This window comes from Centropristis striata, chromosome 7, assembly GCF_030273125.1.
Source record: "Centropristis striata isolate RG_2023a ecotype Rhode Island chromosome 7, C.striata_1.0, whole genome shotgun sequence".
NCBI classification, from domain to species: Eukaryota; Metazoa; Chordata; class Actinopteri; order Perciformes; family Serranidae; genus Centropristis; species Centropristis striata.
Window position 1 is genome coordinate 10,665,729 of NC_081523.1, and position 20,205 is coordinate 10,685,933.

The following is a 20,205-nucleotide window of genomic DNA, read 5'->3' on the forward strand; positions in this document are numbered from 1 at the left end:
TGGTCTGCTGTGCCATTGAGGTTTCAGGTGACAAGTATTCTGCGTATTTTTAGAGAGCCACAAGGGCGAGTGTCCCCTTGAATGTTCTGGAAAATTCCCTGACCCTGAGGAGTGTTGCGTTACACCTTCCAATAGTAGCCTCGCGGGCTCGTCCCAGAACAGAGACTCCTTTGAGAGAGTCTGCAGAAAATTTGGGAAGTCAGGACTCAGTCAGTTAAAAACAAATGCAGTTATCTGTGTAAGATCTTTAAATTATGATAAGAAACAGACTCTTCATTACAGCGTGTGCTCTAAAAGTAATGGATGAGGTGACTTTATGACCTCTGCATTCTTTGAAAATCAAGTAAGCCTGTTTGCTTTCTTTCCTGTCATACATTCACACAAATTATCATCACCTTAGATCATCTTGAGTAATGTTTTTTAATTCCCTTCAATTCCCTCACACATTACTTCCCAAACACATCAGTGAAGACGCCGCAGGGTAGAGCTTTGTTTCTGTTTTTCCCCCTTTCGGCTTAACCCAATTTATTAAAGATAATGTGGAACTCTGAGTTGCTTGCAGTGAAGCTTTACAGACTGTTTTATGCACAAACTAACAACAGAGATAGAGTTTCCCAGATACTTGATTGCTTTTAATCTTTTTTCTTTGCTTATCTCTGTTCCAAATTGCATCCTCTTTAAATTAAGTTAGACAGACTATGAAAGAATGAGGACATTTTAACTTTTAACAGCATTTTAAGGACGAGATGTGTTTCCTAACAGATGCTGCGTCGACTTCATCCTTTTCTAACCTGCTCATGTTCTTTTTCCACGTGCGATAAAGCTTACTCAGGTGTGTTCTTATTCTTCTTCTTTGTGTGTTACTGCAGATGGTGAGTCACGCCCTCTCGCTCGGTGAATAGGCGGCCACACAAAGGCGGAAAGATTTCAGCTTGGCCAGTAAATAAAACCCTCTTCCTTCTGCACAGCGTGGGAGAAAGTGCCACTGTGGTCCTGGTGTGGCATCTCTGTAGGCTGATAACTGGAGTGAAAGCAGCGCTGAGGGATCATCTTTCACTCAGAGCCACTCACCTTTCATGCCGTGGCCCCGGAGCCAGCTCTCAGGGCTGGACTGTCAGTGGGAACGCAGAGAGACTCTCGCACGGACTCAATCGGCAGAGCTGCACGGTGCGCAGGTGTAAAGCAGCCTCCTCATGAGACTGAAGGGGCATCCATGAGGGAAGAGTCATGCTATTGTTTGGATGACCTTCACACAGGATTAAGACACTTCATCCGACTTTTTCCTCAGTTTTGTCGGGGCCCCGTGGGGCTTTGGGGTGGGAGCAGGGACAGCTGGTGTTGATTCTTCTGCTTTATGAGTTTTCATCACTGGGAAAACGTGTCTGAGTGGCAGGGGGAGCCAGCATGGCCAAGCCTCTGCTGAAGATACAGCGCTATTTCCGCAGGAAACCTGTCAGATTCTTTTCTCTAATCCTCCTCTACTTGACCGCCGGGAGCCTCGTCTTCCTGCACTCTGGCTTCGTCGGGGACAGCGGCCCCGGGGGCAGAGGGGGCAGAGACTCTGTGGTGGCTTCAGAGATGGGAGGCCGGACTTCAGATGCTCGGGGGCTTGGCATCATGAGCAGAGTGTTTAAGGAGACACGCAGGTCTGGACGCAGGTACGGCCCTCCGTGGATGAAAAAGGCCAGACGTGAGGGCCAGGAGGCGCGCAGGGGAGGAGACTACACCAACAACTGGAACCGTGCACTTAAAGGACGCACTGCCAAAGATGTCGACGATGGACGAGGTGGGTTACACCAAAACTATTCTACTATAATGTTACAGTCAGAAAATAGATAGATAGATTACTTTATTCATCCCCGAAGGGAAATTCGGTTGTCACAGCAATCCGGTATTCAAGTACAATAAAATACAATAAAATACAATAGAATAAAATACTGAGGTAGCATAAATAAAAACAATAATAGAAAAAAACACAGAATAGAACAAGGACACTTAAGAAGTTAAAAAAAGAAGATCAGTTGGTAGGTTGGCAAGATGATGGTAATTATCATTATACTGATGATATGATGGCAACAATGCTATAGGGACTAGACAGTATATAATAATAATAATAGTACAGTATATAATATATAATATAATATGTAATAATAAATAGTAACAATATAAAATAAAAACAAATAAAATAATATGATATATAATATATAAATATATAATAATAGTAATAATAATAATAAATAAGATATCATCTTATCATCAGATATCATATTGTTGACCAAATACCTTGATATGAATTTTTCAGCGTTATTGTAGGGTTGACTGTTTGTGCTGGTGGATTTTTGATAATTAGTCATCAGTACTGTGGATACAATGACTAAAGGCAAATAATAAAACAGCTGGAACAGTTTGGTTAGTTTCGAAAATGACATCACTTTACTGTAATTCAGCCTTTAAAACCAACAAAAAACAAAACACTTTGCCCGATTTGCAGTGCTATTGTTTGGCAGGTTTCCAAATACAACAACAGATCTTCTTCCACATTTAAAAATTCTAAATGAGTTGATGAATTATAAAGGATTGTTAAAACTTGCCCTTGGCATCTCCCACATGAAAAATCAATCAAAAGAACCACAATGATGCAGTGCAATACTCAGTTAGGCAGATCAGCAAAGCATAAACAGACTTTACTGGTACAGTTAATGAATTTTAAATGAGGGAATAATCACAATATGTGCCGGCAATAGCGAAGATAATTGCAGTGTTACAACATTAATGACTCCTCCTTGTTTACAACTTGCTTCTTGTGTAAAATGTTATTAGAACAATTATTACATTAACCTATAGTTTTTGTCATACTTGCTAATGGGATAATTGAAGAATAATTGAAAACATAATATTACCGGCTGTTTTATAATGCACATCCACCAGCAAACACACAGACAGACACTTCATGTTAATATGAAATTGATCCAATGTAATCTCTAATTACAAACCGCACCGTCTTAATGATGGAGAATTTCTGGTTGTAATTGGTCATGTAGGAAATCTCTTGAGAGTGGAGTGAGATGATGATTATGATTAAGCCCTCTGTGTCGTCTCGGAGTGAATCCTTCAAGGGTCTCACCCGTAGAGCTTCAGCTGCAGCTTCGCTCCGCACACGTTCAGCTGCAACAAAACAACATCTAAATGGCTTCACAATTGCAGGTTTCACAGTTGTATCTCTCTTCTTTTTTTTTTCTTTTTTTTTTTTTTACAACTGTGCCACTACCAGTGGCGGTTCTAGACCAATTTTACTGTGGGGGCCAAGGAGGGGCCAGTGTTTAATCAGAGGGGCACATTAAAAAATAATAATAATAATAAAATTAAATAAAATTTAAAAAAATTTTAAAAAAAGAGGGGCACATTAGCACATAAAAAAACGGCAAAGATGATATTTAAGCATTCAAAATCTTTATTTTAGCTTATTTAAACATCTCATTTAAGTATATTTGCAAGATACAAATACATTGATTTAAATGATGAGACTGACCAACAATAACAGTTATTTTTGTATGACAATGACATTTCTCATTTTTGTGCGCAAACACTTTTTTTATTTTGAAAGTGCGGTACAGTGAGAATGATCTTTATATATATATATATATATACACACACACACAATATTTTATTGCACAATTAAACTATTATACAATGTACACATTGTGGGTTCTTTTTGTGTAAAATTAGATATTGTTTGAACAAAAAAAAGGTAAGAATTGTTCCATTGTTCATCGTTATAAATTGATCATTATATTATTACTTTGACACAGGGGCCATAGCAGGGGCCAAGGGCTTCTTCACAGGGGCAGTGGCCCCTGAAGGCCCCTGTGTAGAACCGCCACAGTCCACTACACAGTCCTGTCAGTGTTTACATGTAAACTCTGGACTCGCATATGACATCTTATCAAATCGCTAAAAGTTTTGAAAACACCAGTGTGAGGACAGGAAGTGTCTGTCCAGAATCGACGTCTCTGACCTTGGATGACACAAATATCCTGCTTACTTTTCTCTTCCAAATGAAACATGATCAAGTGAGCTGATTAGAGGATATCATTTACCCCTGGGCCACATCGCTCTTCCTCCTCTTGGCTTTTCTTACCCTGTCAAACACACTCTGCACTATTGGATGAAATATAAATGATTAAAAACAAAGTCAAACAGTAGATTTTTTAGTCAGACCCCTAATCCTCTCTCTGTAAACAAACTCAGTTATACACAGTTATAGTGTTTAGCAGTTGTAGAAGAAGTACTCAGATATTTTCATTAAGTAAAAGTAGTTTTACAGACATTTTAAAATCCTCTCATAAGTATATACTATAAAAGTTAGTATTATAAATATTATATAGCTGGATTATTATTATTGACTGAAGTGGAACAAATTCTAAAGGCAAGGCAAGGCAAGGCAAGTTTATTTGTATAGCACAATTCAACACAAGGTAATTCAAAGTGCTTTACATACACATTAAAAACAGCAAGACACAATTGAAAACAATAAAAACAGTCAATTAAAACAGGGAAGATACAGCAGGATAAAAAAAAAAGAGATAAAATAATAAAAAGCACAAGTCAAACATTGTGTAGTTAAAAAGTAAGGGCAGTAGAGTAGAGCAGATAAGTGTTAAAGTTAAGAGTACGCTTCAGTAAACAATAGTGTTTTTAGTCCTGATTTAAAGGAGCTGACCGTTTGGGCAGACCTCAGATCTACAGGTAGCTTGTTCCACAGGTGAGGAGCATAATAACTGAAAGCTGCCTCACCCCGCTTAGTTCTTGTTTTTGGGACACGCAACAAGCCAGTTCCAGATGACCTAAGGGGTCTGGATGCTTCATAGAGAGGGAGCAGATCAAGCATGTAATTTGGTCCGAGACCATTCAGAGCTTTGTAGACCAGCAGTAAGATTTTAAAATCTATCCTCTGACTCACAGGAAGCCAGTGTAGTGATTTAAGGACCGGTGTAATATGGTCCAGTTTCCTGGTGTTTGTGAGGACTCTGGCGGCAGCGTTCTGGATCAGCTGCAGCTGCCTGATTGATTTTTTGTTAAGACCTGTGAAGATGCCATTGCAGTAATCCAACCTACTAAAAATAAATGCATGGATAAGTTTTTCCATGTCTTGTTTGGACAGAAGACCCTTAATTCTAGCTATGTTTTTCAGGTGGTAATAGGCAGATTTAGTGATAAGCTTTAGATGGCTGTTGAAGTTCAGGTCTGAGTCAATAATTACACCAAGGTTTCTGGCTTGATTTGTAGCTGTCAATGACATAGAGCCAAGGTGAGCGCTGATCTTAGATCTTTCATTTTTAGGGCCGAAAATGATCACCTCTGTCTTCTCTGCATTTAGCTGGAGAAAGTTCTGGCACATCCAGTCATTGATTTGATGAATACAGTTACTCAATGAGAGTAAGGGACTGTAGTCGTGTGAGGACACTGAAATGTAGAGTTGTGTGTCATCGGCATAAGTATGGTAGGAGATGTTGTGATGTTCCATAATCTGAGCTAGTGGTAGCATATAGATGTTGAATAGAAGCGGTCCGAGAATGGACCCTTGAGGAACCCCACATGTGATCTTAGTTCGCTCAGACTCATGGTTTCCAATTGACACAAAAAAGTCCCTATCTTGTAAGTAAGATTTGAACCATTGTAGCACAGTGCCAGTGAGCCCCACCCACTGTTCCAGTCTGCTGACTAGTATGTTATGATCAACGCTAAAGCTATTACTATAACTATTTTATGTACTATTATGCAGTCTCAGAAGTTAGTAGAAGTGTGTTTTGTCCATAAAATCTTGATCTTAAAGGTTAGTAGTCATTTGTTGTCAGATAAATGTAGTGGTGTAATATGTACAATACTTGAATTCAAGTTCTTTAATGTGCACTTTTTAAAAAAAAGTTGTTGACTATGAAAATCTTGGATGTCAGGCTTCCTCTAACAATTCTCATTAAATATGTTTAAAAAGAAAATCATGCAAGCATAAGCAAAAAAAGAATCTCATTATACAATGTTTGTTTAATGTGTAGTAATATATAACAATGTTAAATATTATTGAATATAGTTTTATGTTTAAGAAAGTAGCTCTCCTGGTCCCCGGTACAGAGTGGTGAAAATTTGGTGCACAATCTACATTAAAAGGTCTATTTTCATTCCAGCAACAAAAAAAAAATTACTATATCGGCCACCATATCGGTTAATGATTAATTTTTCCTCTCTAAAATCTGTTTCGGCATTAGTCTCAAAAATCCCATATCAGTCAGGCTTTAAAATATGTATACACAGAGGTGTAAAAAGTTTATATGTAACAGTAAGTAAAGTAAAATAACGGTTAAAGTGACAGTGTCATGGTCAAATGTCCATAAGGCCTGTGGGATGAAGCTGTCCCTGAGTACCGTCTGCCAGGCGACAGCAGGCTGAAGAGTTGGTGGGGGTCTCTGATTATATTTTATGCTCTCTTCCTGAATCGCTGGGTGTAGAGGTCCTTGTTGAATGGCAGCTCAGCCCTGATTATGTGCTGGCCAGTTTCTACTGCCATACCATTTACTCTGAAATGTGATCCAATTGAAGTATAAAGTACAAGAAAAACGGAAAAACCAAAGTTTAACATTGTAGTTAAAGTACAACACATGCACATTACAGGAGTAAATGCTCTTAGTTACTTTCCATCAAAGGTGTTTAGAAACTTTGCGAAGCAATACAAAAGCAATACAAAAATGTAAAACTACTCGTTGCAAATAAAAGTCTGTTATTTATTATTTTACCTAAAGTTAAGTCGTATTCCTGTTTCATCTTCTAGATGTACTGTGCTGGAGTTAAATATAACACAGCATCATGTTTTGTATGTGAAATCTGTATAGTAACAAGTAACTGTATTGGATAAATACATGTATTGGAGTATAATGTACAATATTTCTCCCTGAAATGTTGTCAAGTCCAAATATAAAGTAGCATGCAATGGAGATAATCATTTAAAGACCAAGTTCCTTGTAGTGAAGCAAAGTGCTTGGAGGAAATGTTTTGTTGTTATTCCTCCACAAGAAACTTTTTGTCTTGCATCTGGTTCAGATACTGCTTGACTCCACAAATTATATTAGGGAGTTTCTATTTATACGTATCTACAACATCTAATACAAACAGACACTGAGGAGCTATAATATTTTTTACTATAACTTCATTGTAGTTGTGTGGGTTTCTGGTTTGTGCAGAAGCAAGCAGGTGGAGAATCTAAACCTCCCATAAACAAAACAAAACATGAGTGTGTGTGTGTGTGTGTGTGTGTGTGCGTGTGTGCGTGTGTGCGTGTGTGTGTGTGCGTGTGTCTATGTGTCTATGTGTCTGTGTGTGTCTGTGTGTGTGTGTGTGTGTGTGTTTGTGTCTATGTGTGTGTGTGTGTGTGTGTGTGTGTGTGTGTGTGTGTGTGTGTGTGTGTGTTAGTGATCTGATAAAAGATGGAGGCAGCTTCCCTGATTTTAATCTCTCTCTACTCAGTGACGGACTCCAACCTCTCTGAGCCTGAAGACAAAACAAATAAGTGATTCTATTACAAAAACTATGAGTCACCGTACAGTACCCAGCTCCGCATTATACTGTAGAGTATTAAAGAACATTGTTTTTCTAGAGCAGTGCTAAGCTGTTTTTCCCCAATCCAAGGCCAGGAAAACAAACATGTTTACAATGTATATTCAAGCTTTGTGTTATCTGATCAAATCGAGGTCTCTCAGTCTAGCTCAGCCCTCTTCCTTCCTTCCCTCCCACACTGAAGCACCCACCTCACTGGACTGCAGACGACAGCGATGATGGAGTAATTAGCAGCTTCAAAGCATTCGTTTGCTCTCATACGTCCAGCACCAATCATTACTCTGCAGTCTGAAACCATCGTCAGACTCAATTTTTCTTTCCTCTCCTCTCACTGCAAATGCACTCATTCCCACTGGCTCTGAATTTAATTTGGAGGGAATATTGCGGCATGAGATGCAGACACAACACATGAACACATTTGCACTTTGTGGTGCAATGGCACGAGAGCATACTGTACTGAAGGGGAAACAAGAATGGACTGGGGGATAGAACAGAGCGGAATCACTGCTGACTTTACTTAATATGATCCACCAGATACTGGGAACATTTGAAAGTGCAAAACAGATCATGATAATATCATCAGCTGCATCTGCTGTTTCACCCTCATGTCATGCTGAGAAGGAATACACCACGCAAAATGGGCTTCCGGCTTCATTTAAATCAGCGTTTCCCTTCCTCATAAAGCAGATTATATTCCAGCTCAACAATAGTTAGGAGGAAGATTATAGCCGAGTCCTGCAGCACACCACATGTCCATAACAATTAAAGTAATGCGGCGGGACCAGGACTCACTTAGCCATCAGCAGAGGCTCAGTGAGGTAATGGCACAGCACAGATGGCACGAGCTTTGTTTGTTAAAGGTATGGTAGACCCTGTGCAGTGTTTTAATGAGAGGAAAGATGCTGTTGAAGGGTTGCTGTATCCCTCTGCAGAGGTTCACTGAAGCCCAACCCCCACACACTCCTGACAAGATGCAGAGAGATGACAGTTGCAGTTACAGGCCACTAGAAGGGGATGTGTGTCTTTATAAATAAATAAAGATTCTGCCCCACTTTGGACTCCGCGTGTGCTCTGTTACTACACAGTGTCGGCATGTGAGGAAGACTGCAGACTGTATTCTCTTTTATGACACGTTTATAGCTATTTCACAAATTATTTTGATTGTATGTATACAGCAGCTAAAGTAAACATCATATACTGCATATTTCTGTGTAATTTATTTTGAAATTTCTTTCTGTATAAACACTGTTACTAACTTCTGTTTCTTTTTTTCAATCTTTTTCAGCAAAGTATATCGGCTGCTACATTGATGACACACAGAAAAGAGCGCTGAGAGGAGTTTCCTTTTTTGACTACAAAAAAATGACTGTGTTTCGTTGCCAGGACAACTGTGCAGAAAGGTATGACAGCAGCGAACAAGAAAAAACACTCAAACATTAGATAGGCTCTCTTTTTCATCTCTTCAGTGGGGCTGATCAACAAAGTAGAGCTGATATGGAAACTAAAAACTCCTGACTCCTGACTCCTGTCATCTGAAAGTAATTCCTTCTTTGCTGCGTTTTATGGAGCCAGAATCACTGTAGATCTGACGGCCAGTTAATAACCAATACAGGCTTGTCAAATAAATAATGAACATTGATATATATTTATTTGTGTGCAAAACAACGTGCAAAAGAAATACACACACACACACACACACACACACACACATATATATATATATATATAAATAAAAAACTAGTTGCAGCAACCATAGCTTTCAATCAAATCCCCTTTCAAAGTACATTTTTTTTCAAAATGAAACAACAAAATGTGACTTAAATTATCTGTGAAATGGTAATTTGAGCATCGATTTGCATCACAATCACATGTGCAAAATTCATCTGCTTATGAAGATCATGAGATATGATCGAAAGCTCCAGGGCAGCCTTTGAATGTAGCTTAGGCAAGATTCTTATGTCAGTAGTCAGTTTTATCATAGTTGAAAACAGTGCACTGAAGAATAACATTACTGTGGCCACAAACACCTTTTGGCATTGGCCGATAACTGACCATCAGCCTGGTGTGTCAGGGCCTTTAGCGGCACATATTCCCAAACGGATTTCTCATTAAACCCTCTGGTAGTTCCATTTTTATAAAAAATTGCCTGCACACTGACAAAAAGCTAGAGGAGGCTCTTGAGATGCAATAAGAATCCATTTATTCATGTGCAAAAGGTCACACAATGGCGACACTTTAGCCACATCTTCACATATTGTGTCAGTCTTTGCACATGAAATCAATCAAGAACCTCATCTCCTTTTCTTTTTGTCAGTGTGAAAAGAAATTCTTCTATGAAATGAGACTGCTGATTTTAGCCTCACACAGCTGACACTATCTTTTGAAGGGCGAAAACCCCTTCACAATTCTCCCGCCCTGTGGTCCCTGCCTGCTTTGCCCGGTTAATAGTCCAGCCTTGCATCTAACACCTTTGATGAAGGAATAGGAGAGCCGACTGTGAGCCAGACCTGATGGACCAGCTTCAGTGCTCAGCCGCAGTTATGCTCTGGTGGCTGAATTGGAGCTAATACCTGCTGTCAGGTTCCAAAAACATCCCATGGAAGGCTTTCCCAGAAAAGTTTAGGCTCTTATAGCTGCACATTTATTACCCATGACTGTGGAAAAACAAGATTAACACACACATATTTGTTTCACAGACCATATAGAACAGCCTCATACATTTTCTGTACATAATTTTGTACTTAATTTAATTTAATTAATATATACGCACCTTAAAAACAACCAGCTGATGTCTTATTATTAAATTTTCTCATATAAGCATAAAAACCCAGTGTTTGTAGATTGCTGGTGTTTGTATTGGGTTAAAACATAACTGTTATTTATGCACCAGTCTTGAAAGCATTTATCTCTGTGCTCCTCTCCTCCATTTGTCTCCTGTTTCCTCACATCTCTTCTCCCCGTCTCTGCTACCTCACCCATCTTTCTTTCACCTCTTTTCTCTCCCGGTGGAAAACCGGGGACGGCTCTATTGAATGCATTGAATTACACCCATCACTGATTCATAGAGCGGAGAATAGGAACAGGGAGAGATGCTTGTTTTCGTCTCCTTCCTCCTCTTGCTTCTCGCAGCCTGCTCGCCTCCTCTCCCGGAGCAGCAGGTTAATTTAAACAGACAAACAAATGAGGGGCAACAGCACATAGCGGCGCACTGAGGTTTGGGTGAGATTGACAGCCCAGGGGATTTTGCCTGTGTGAGGGGTGTGTTAGACGTCTAATTGCACCCGAAAGGCCTCTTGGGAGTCAAATCCTTCATGCAGCAACAGAGGGAGAGAAGAGGAAGATAATAATATAATATAATATATGTATATATATATATATATATATAAAGGTCCTTAATAACCATTAATTAACAAGTAATAAGGCATTGTTCTCGCTTTAGATCCGGTAGTTGCAAAAAGCATAGTTAACTTATAGTTAACTTGTAATAGATGAGCAATAAAGTATATTTTAATATCAATAAGCAAACAAAATAAGATTAATAAAGGCATGGCAAAGACATAATGGGTGGGTCATGGGTGTTTGTAATGCCATTATTAACACTTTTATAAGCTTATAAACACACAATAATGTTAATAAGCATCTTGTAAGGACTTACAAGGGCCTTATTACTTGTTAATTAATGGTTATTACAAGGACCTTAATATAAAGCGTTACCGAAATGTGTATGGATTATATTTCCAAGTATATTTGTATAATTGCCTTAAGAGCTTCACAACATCTTCCCGAAAAGGATTCTGGAGAAACCTTTGGATGAGTCTCATCTTTACTTGAACATCCTCTGGGTTTGGTTTTATTGATCAATGTTTATCCAGTTGCTCCGTCTGATAATCTGTATTGGCCTGTGAAGGATTAAGACACATCATGAAGGCTTTCTGTCTTTCCTTTACTAATGCTTTTTCCTTTCTCTTCCCTCCAGAGGTTACATGTACGCAGGCCTGGAGTTCGGAGCAGAGTGCTACTGCGGTCACAAGATCCAGGCGCCCAACGCTTCAGATAGCGAATGCAACATGGAGTGTAAAGGAGAGAAGAGCAACCTGTGTGGAGGAGCCAACCGGCTGTCCATCTATAGGCTGGAGCTGAGCCAGGAGTCGGCACGCCGCTGTGAGTCTGACACTCTGCAACAACAACAAAAACTCCCCCAGGGCGTCATAGGACCAACATACGGCTCCACACAGGGCTGGCAAATAAACACAAGAAAGCACTGTCATGTTAGAAATTAAAATATATATTTGGTATTAAAAACGTGTGTATTGATGTGCTGAGAAGGAGCAGACCTGTACACCAACAGTATGCACAGAGGAACAAAGATGCTATTTTGATCCAAAAATCAAGCCCGGCTGTTTTGGGGGAAAATATTTGTTTTATTTTGGGTTAATGCCACAGTTGGGAGCAGGCTGCTCTGTTGTGTTTACCTCTTTCCCCGGAGAGCTGTGCTACCTACGTAGCCCAGCCAGCCGTGGTCTGCATCCTAAACACTCGCTGCTGCCTGCTGCAGGAAAACTGAAGCGAACCGAAGTGCAGTAAAGGGCTGATTAGCAGAAGTGAAAAAGATCTGTGTTTTGAGGTAGTTTGTTGAAAAAAAGTCCCGGCCAGTGTTAGGTAACTGCCCACCTTTTCCTTTCTCTCTTTGCCCTTCCTTTTTCTTTATCTGTCAATTATTCTTAGAAATAACCTGCTAAAGTGGAAGTAAAGTTAGTACACACACGCTCAGTGAATATTTATGCAACACTAAATTACCCTACCTTTCTCCTCCAGCTCAGTGCTGTTTGTTTATTACTATTTTCATTTCTGCTTTTTTCCCCCTCTCTGCTTGCCATCGGTGCTGAATAAGCGGTTTGTGTTTTCACCTCTGACCCTGATCTCCATCATGTGGACAGGAAATGTGTTGAGGTGGCTGTTTTGTGGTTTTTCACCACTTCACCAAACGCTCACATGGTTGAGTGTTTTCAGTCAAAGTTAACTGCTATGACAATCCTGCAAAGATATTATTCTTCATTTTGTCCTTTGCCTCGATGTTATGCAGCCAAATTATGTTCTTCTACATTTCTCTCAGCTTTGTGTTTGCGTCAGTGATATTATTTGCTGAAGACCTTGCTTGAATGCTGCATATGTGTGGTGCGAGTCAACAGCCCACAAAAAACAGCATCTTGGGTTGATTTAAAAGGCTCTGCCACATGGGAGGGCAAATAAGGGTAACAAAGAGAGGAGGCAGTGAAGATGTACTGCAGGGAAATAAAGAGAGGAGAGCAAGGACATGACATTAAAAATGCAAGTTTTAGTCAGTGAAAAAGGTCAAATATAAATAAAACATTAGATACACACACATGACTACAGCTAATTTGCAAGGGGTGCTATCTTATGTTGAAGCCTCACAGCACTGATAGTTCAAACTAGCTCAGCAGTCTCTGGGAAGTGTTGGTCACATTCAATAGGAAGAAATACCGCAGACGCATAGCTCCATGTGCATATTTTATTCAGCGACGTTTGAGCGAGTAGGCTGTTTTCATCATGGCATCTGTCACAGGGAAAAGCTTTTAGTGTGAGATTTTTTTCCTCTGTTATAAATGCTTTACATTATGTAGGCTACATCAGTCTGGCTGAAATGCTGACAGCCTGAATTATATGTGAAACTGATATTTGGATTTTCTTCTGTGGTGGCAACAGCGGTTTTAACCCTTTATCGGGCGAAGAATTATATTTGGTAACTTGAGCAGATATCAAAATGAGGTCCTCATGTCTCTCTGTGAGGTCGTAGAGCCACATGGATTTCTCCCACCTAATCAGCAAAGATCAGGCTACGTCACAGAGTACAAATTTACTAGATTAAAGTGGAAAATCTGAGCGAAAAAAGTTGCAGATTCAAGAGATTTAAAGTGGCAAATCTGAGCGAAAAAAGTTGCAGATTCAAGAGATTTAAAGTGTCAAATCTGAGCGAAAAAAGTCGCAGATTTACGAGAAAAAAATGGGGGTGAAAACAGCTTTTTTCTTGCAGATTCACCACTTTAAATCTCATGAATCTGCAAAAAAAATTCTCGTAGATTTGCCACTTACATCTTATAAACTTTTTTCTCAAAATATTACCACCCTCCCCCGGGTCCGTATGTTTTTTTTTGTTTGTTTTTACAGATTCTGGCTGTATGTAATATCCTCCAATATTCTCTAGGGTTGAAATATGGAATTTGCAAGTATTTCAATGAGTGCCCTATTAAGGGTTAAATCTGATATTAAGAAACAGTCACTGGCTGCACATGATAAACCCTGATTTAAAACCACTTCCTCTCTTCAGGATGTTTTGTTTAGATTTTTGTATTGGAAAAGGAGCTCCAATCTTTCTGTGATGAAGACGTGAGTGCAGGAGTAGACATTTGAAAATATCATAAAAAGGGATAAAGCAGAATTTTACAGTAAAAAGCAAAAAACATTTTTATTTCCCCCCAAAATGAATTAAGTTTAAGTTGTCCTGTCATCATATATTTCCAGGGAATGCAGCTAAAGTGCTGTATAGAAAGGAAATTACATTAAATTAATACACATAGGATTAGCATAAAACAGGGATAAATTGCCATAATTAATGGAAAATAAAAAAACAAGTACACTTCACGATAATAGTAACACCAAAATAAGATGAGAATAAAATACATAGAATGCATAACAAAAGATGAAAATAAAATCCACAATAATAATAATTATGATAATCATAATGATGTTGTTGATAATAATAATAATGATAATAATAATAATAATAAAGTAACAATCTTAGCCCATATTTGTGGCATCAGTTAATAAGATTTAATTTTTAAGATGAAAAAGTATCTTAAGGTGATTTGGTTCAGCTGTGAAATTTTATGCCCCAGACGTACTTTATCACACTTTGTTAGCCCAAATTTCACATCTTTATTAAAACAAATCTTAACAGGTTTTCAGTTATTCCAAAATATCTTTTTCAGCTCATAAAAAGGGATAAAGCAGAATTTTACAGTAACAACTTCCCATGAAAGGAAGATACAGCTCTTCTTTGCTGTTGTGATTTATGCTCTATCCATCACACCAGAGTGAGGTTCTGAGATTAAAGGTCATCAACACACTGCAGGGATGAGAGAGCTGCTATTGGCTGAGTCTGCTGGCAGGTCAGGGCCTCAGTAGACTGGCGGAGAGTCCCAGTGGGATCTCTTCATGAAGGGTCAGTGAATAGAGGCCAAGCTGATGGAGTCTGTGCTCAGTAACCATAAAACTGGAGTATTTTGTGAGTTTTTTTCTTTCTGTTGCTGAATAACTTCTTGGTTTGTTGTGTCTGTTTCAGATGGCAGCGCCATTTTCAAAGGATGTTTCCACAGACCAGACAATGTCACCCTGGCACTTCCCTTCAGCGCGGTCATCCAAAACATGTCCGTAGACAAATGTGTGGACATGTGTACAGAGAGGGTGAGGGTTTTTTTAGGATGTGTGAATTCATGCATTGAACATTTGTACAAGCGAGTGTGTCTTCAGTGTTTAATGGCAGCTGTATTTCAGGAGAAATCGCTGGCCGTCCTGGCTGGAGATCTGTGTCTCTGCGGCTTCCCGACTCCTCTCTTCTCCCTTCATGAGCTGGAAGACGAGTCCATGTGCCTCCACCGCTGCCAGGGGGAGGAGTTCGAGAGCTGCGGGAACGACGAGTACTTTGTGGTGTACCAGACGCAGGTTCAAGGTAATGTTTGGTGGCTCGCGGCAGAATGTAAAGGGCACACAGGAATGAGAGGCATGTCAGGGAAGTTAGCCAAACCCTGCGTGAAGGAAAAACATACATACACATCAACAGCACAGTGTCCCAAATGTGAAAAACCTTGCCCTGTTTCTCCTGATATGTTCTCAGATTTTTTTTATGATTTGAAAAAAAATGTTATCCCCCCCAAAATGAATTACGTTTAAGTTGTCCTGTCATCATATATTTCCAAGGAATGCAGCTAGTGCTTTATAGAAAGGAAATTACATTAAATAAATACACATAGGATTAGCATAAAACAGGGATAAATTGCCATAATTAATGGAAAATAAAAACAAATACACTTAATGATAATAGTAACACCAAAATAAGATGAGAATAAAATACATAGAATGCATAACAAAAGATGAAAATAAAATCCACAATAATAATAATTATGATAATAATAATAATAATAATGTTGTTGATAATAATAATAATAATAATAATAATAATAATAATAATAATAATAAAGTAACAATCTTAGCCCATATTTGTGGCATCAGTTAATAAGATTTCATTTTTAAGATGAAAAAGTATCTTAAGGTGATTTGGTTCAGCTGTGAAATTTTATGCTCCGGACGTACTTTATCACACTTTGTTAGCCCAAATTTTACATCTTTATTAAAACAAATCTTAACAGGTTTTCAGTTATTCCAAAATATCTTTTTCAGCTCAAAAAGTCTAGTCTCAGTCTGTCACTATGCATATGCTTTTTTTTGTGGACGTTTCCTCAGCGCAGCAGGCAGCAGTAGCTTGGATCAGCAGAAACACAGAGCCCAGTAAACAAAAAAAAGGAGGTTTGATGCTGTGACGCAAACAAAAAAAGAAAAAAGAACAAGCTGCAGTGGGAAGTGAAATTTATGTAAATATTCTGGACAAGTTGTACTCACAAATCTGCACGAACTGTGAAGTATTTTTCCAGTATTAACATCACACAGAAACATCAGTAAGTGGGCATTGTTAGGCAATCTTACTTACTTACTCACTCACAACAACACGTAACTCCAGAACGTTCCTGAATCCCTTTACTTAGACTGGCTTTGACCTTTTTCTCCAATGATGTTGAATGTCTTTGCCACAAACTTCCAATGTTTCACCATAACTTCTTTGTCTTAGCCCCTGTTATTACAAAATAAGTCAGTAAGTGGGAAGTGACTAACTTTCAGTCCCTATTTAAAGCTTGATTGTGTTAAGCAACTTGCCAAATATATTGCAGAGTCATAGTACATGGTCTTTCACCCCACCTTTATATTTACTGTCACATATACATGCAACAAATCAAAATTATAACTATTCTGCCTTTGTTTTGTCAGATAACCGCTGCATGGACCGACACTTCCTCCCTGCTCGTGCCAAGCAGCTGGTAGCCCTCGCCAGTTTCCCCGGAGCCGGCAATACCTGGGCTCGCCACCTCATAGAGCTCGCCACGGGTTACTACACCGGCAGCTATTACTTTGATGGCTCTCTTTACAATAAAGGTACGCTTCGATGTTTACCTGACATTATTCACAAACACTAGCCTGGGTATACCCATACTGCCTTGCGCGCTCGATTTCATTTCGAACCTCCAGGCAGTCTGGCAACGATGGCCCTGTTTTAGGGATCCAATCACAGAGCGGGGAGGGACGGCAAGACGGTGACGCGTACTACTCGACAGATGGAAGCTTGTAGTTTTGTAGTTTTCTTACGGATCCAACATGGCTGTAGCAGACGCGAAACTCTCTTTCTATCTAGCTGACAGCATTTTAAATAGTTTAGAGCGTCAGTTGATTTTAAAAGAAGAACAACAATTGACTTTACACTCTTGTTTTACCGCGAAAAAGTATGTTTTAGCTTTGCTTCCGACAGGATTTGGCCAAAGCCCAATCTACCAACTAGCCCCGCTGCCGCTCGCTGCCGTAACGCCGGTGATTTCGCTATGAGCTGGGAGCAGCGGAGCCGCCGAGAGACCCGCAGCAGCTCGTCTATTGACCATAAAATCAGTGGATGTGTGTGGCTGAATGACATGAGGAGGAAATATGGTTCAGCCAGAGTCAGAACATGCTGCAGAAAAACGTAGCAGAAGCACAACTGAGCATTTTAGTCTCAAAGTAGAGATGCTAGAGGGCTAGCCCGGCTATGTAAACATCCATTTATGTCGCTCTACATACGTTATCTGGTATAACTGATACGGTTGGCTAAGAGCGACCTACAGACGCTTTTGATAGACATTCTAAGCGCCCAATAAACGGTTCTGGAGGATCGTAAACCACGCCTCCTCTACGGAAAAGTGAATGGCTGGTTTCCAGACTAATCTCATTTGTGATTAGTCTGGTGTTAGCCAGGCTACACAAACACATTCATTTAATAATTACACCTCTGTGGATTAAATAAAGTCACTGTTATTGTTTACAGGATTTAAAGGGGAGCGGGACCACTGGCGTAGCGGGAGGACGATGTGCATTAAGACACATGAGAGCGGCAGGAAGGAGATTGAAGCCTTTGACTCCAGTGTCCTCATGATCCGAAACCCCTACAAAGCTCTCATGGCTGAATTTAATAGAAAATATGGTGGCCACATTGGATTTGCCTCCCAGGCCCACTGGAAAGGGAAAGGTGAGCTGCTGTAGCCAAGTCTTGCACAATATTTGTGCAAATGCATGCTGTACAGTGATAAACATATTGAAATAAAACCTCTTTTTAAAGCTAAAGGAATAAGGGGGGGGGGGGGAAAGAGACTTGTTTTGATGAACAGGCTTTGAGTCAACAAGAAGAAGAAAGCAAGATAGTTCAGATAGTAAATACCTTTTTTCTCTCTCCTTTCCTTCAGTTTATGGGGTAGGCTATGATGTAAGAATTTGTGAGCATTTGGCCCAAATCTGTCCAGCTGAAGAACAGATGAACTTCATTCCTCACACTGTTAGTTCTCAGTTACTCAAAAAACAACTTCCTTCAGCCCCATTGAATAAAATCAAGTGGAAAACTGAATTAATAACCATGAGGTGTATTCTGACACCTTTTTTTAACGTGTTGTTGGCACCGCAAGAACTAAAAACGTAGTTCTTAGAACACCATTTTAAGGAAGTGTCTTAGTTCCTGTTTCAGAGGAACTTTAACCCATAATAACCCACAGTGACACAGGTGTAACAAACACTTTAAATCTTCTATAGTCTCCCATATTCAGCTTTATGCCTGACATTAACTCATTAAATCCCTAAGCGACACATACTCAACACCCTGTTGTGGTGATCATGTGACTTTGACAAGAAGTGACTTCTCCATAATGTCACAATTTTAATAAATGTTGTGGAGATGCAGAGAAAAAGGCAAATTTGTGTTTATGTATGCAGAAAAGGTGTCAAGTTTATTTATTTTAAAATAAGAAATATATGTTACATTGGGCATTATATGTTACATTGACATTTAGGGGTAGTATTTAAAAACATCATAAATGTGTTCTATGTGGTCCACTTGGTCTGTGGTATATGCGTAGATGTTACAGAAGCATCCGGTCTATCAGAACAGGAGAGTGTTTCTTTCTTTAAAAGAAGAGACACCAAATAGCACTGAAGGCTTTCGCTCCTCTCCTAAGTGGTTTTTAGCATGGACTGTGCCAGGTATTTTTTGAAAGCTGCTGTTTTTCATATTGAAAGCAGGAGAAAATGATCTATGGTGACGTAGAATGGTGAAGAAATGGAGGAAATGAGCACCGAACCAAAAACTGTTTTGAAGTGTTTTGACCTTATAAACCACTGTGGATGAGCACAAAGTTTTGCACGTTCCAAAACCACTTCCAGCATGGTATCAGGCATGATCAGTCTGTTGTTAAAAATGAGAAATGAAACAATTAGCCATACAAACACACACACAGACACTGCTAGCTGAATCATGAGTTGTGTCAGAAGGTAAAACCTACTTGTTCCTCACAAGACTCTCGTGCTAGATATAATTATGTGGCGGGGCTGTGTGTATAAGAAATGTATACATGCTGTGGTTCCTCTTTCTGTGGTCGAGGTCGATGAGAAGATTGATACCGGTCTCATGTCTGTCTGTTCAGTATGAGTGAAGCTACTACCAGCAGCTCATTAGCTTAGCTTAGCTTAGCACAAAGACTGGAAACACTTGAACAGCTAGCCTGGTTTAACCAAAAGTAACAGAATCAGCACCTTGAGAAACTCAGTAATAAACACATTATATCTAGTCCGGCGCAACATCCCCCATAAAAAGATGAATTACTGTGCTATCCTTTATCCAGCATGTACGTGTAAGTTCCTCTAAGATTAAATGCTCAAGAAATATTTATGGTTTCTGTAATGATTAGCAACTTGATTTATTATATCGTTGACATCATTTTATTAAGACGGTGCACTGTTACAGACAATTTGTACATTTTGTCTCACGTCCAGTGTGTCACCCAGCATTGTGCAACTGTCTAGTGATGTATCAGTGCAGTTTTGTGAAGTAAAATTCCTCTTGAGGCGACGTGACAATTAAAAAAAGGGATATTACTTAAGGTCATTGTTCATGGCATCGTTAGAAGAAATGTAACCTCTGGGTCCAGTAGCTCTATCTATAAAATGTTATGTTGTTACTAAGATATATTTATATTTCTGCTTTTCCCAGCTCATTCACCCTCCTCCTTAGTGTGTCTTGGTAACCATGGCAACTGGTTTTTGTCTGGTGCGTGTAGCGTCTCTCTGACTTTCAGTGAGGTTTAATCGATTTTCCAGAGGCTAGAGAGTTGCCGACCCAGCAGTTGTCTCTCTTTGTGGAAACATCAGCACATTTGGCCTGCCATTTCCAATGAATGTTTATTC

General features: G+C 39.4%; 1 protein-coding gene across 1 annotated transcript in view; it reads left to right on the plus strand.

Annotated features, from left to right (window-relative positions):
• wscd2 (WSC domain containing 2) overlaps positions 1 to 20,205 on the plus strand; it is a 49,693-nt gene that overhangs the window by 24,827 nt on the left and 4,661 nt on the right. The window contains exons 2-8 of the mRNA XM_059337466.1: positions 870 to 1,786; positions 8,891 to 9,005; positions 11,582 to 11,766; positions 14,966 to 15,087; positions 15,178 to 15,352; positions 16,723 to 16,887; positions 17,804 to 18,004. Coding sequence (XP_059193449.1) covers positions 1,405 to 1,786; positions 8,891 to 9,005; positions 11,582 to 11,766; positions 14,966 to 15,087; positions 15,178 to 15,352; positions 16,723 to 16,887; positions 17,804 to 18,004 — 1,345 coding nt within the window. The 5' untranslated portion in view covers positions 870 to 1,404. The remainder of the gene's footprint in view (positions 1 to 869; positions 1,787 to 8,890; positions 9,006 to 11,581; positions 11,767 to 14,965; positions 15,088 to 15,177; positions 15,353 to 16,722; positions 16,888 to 17,803; positions 18,005 to 20,205) is intronic.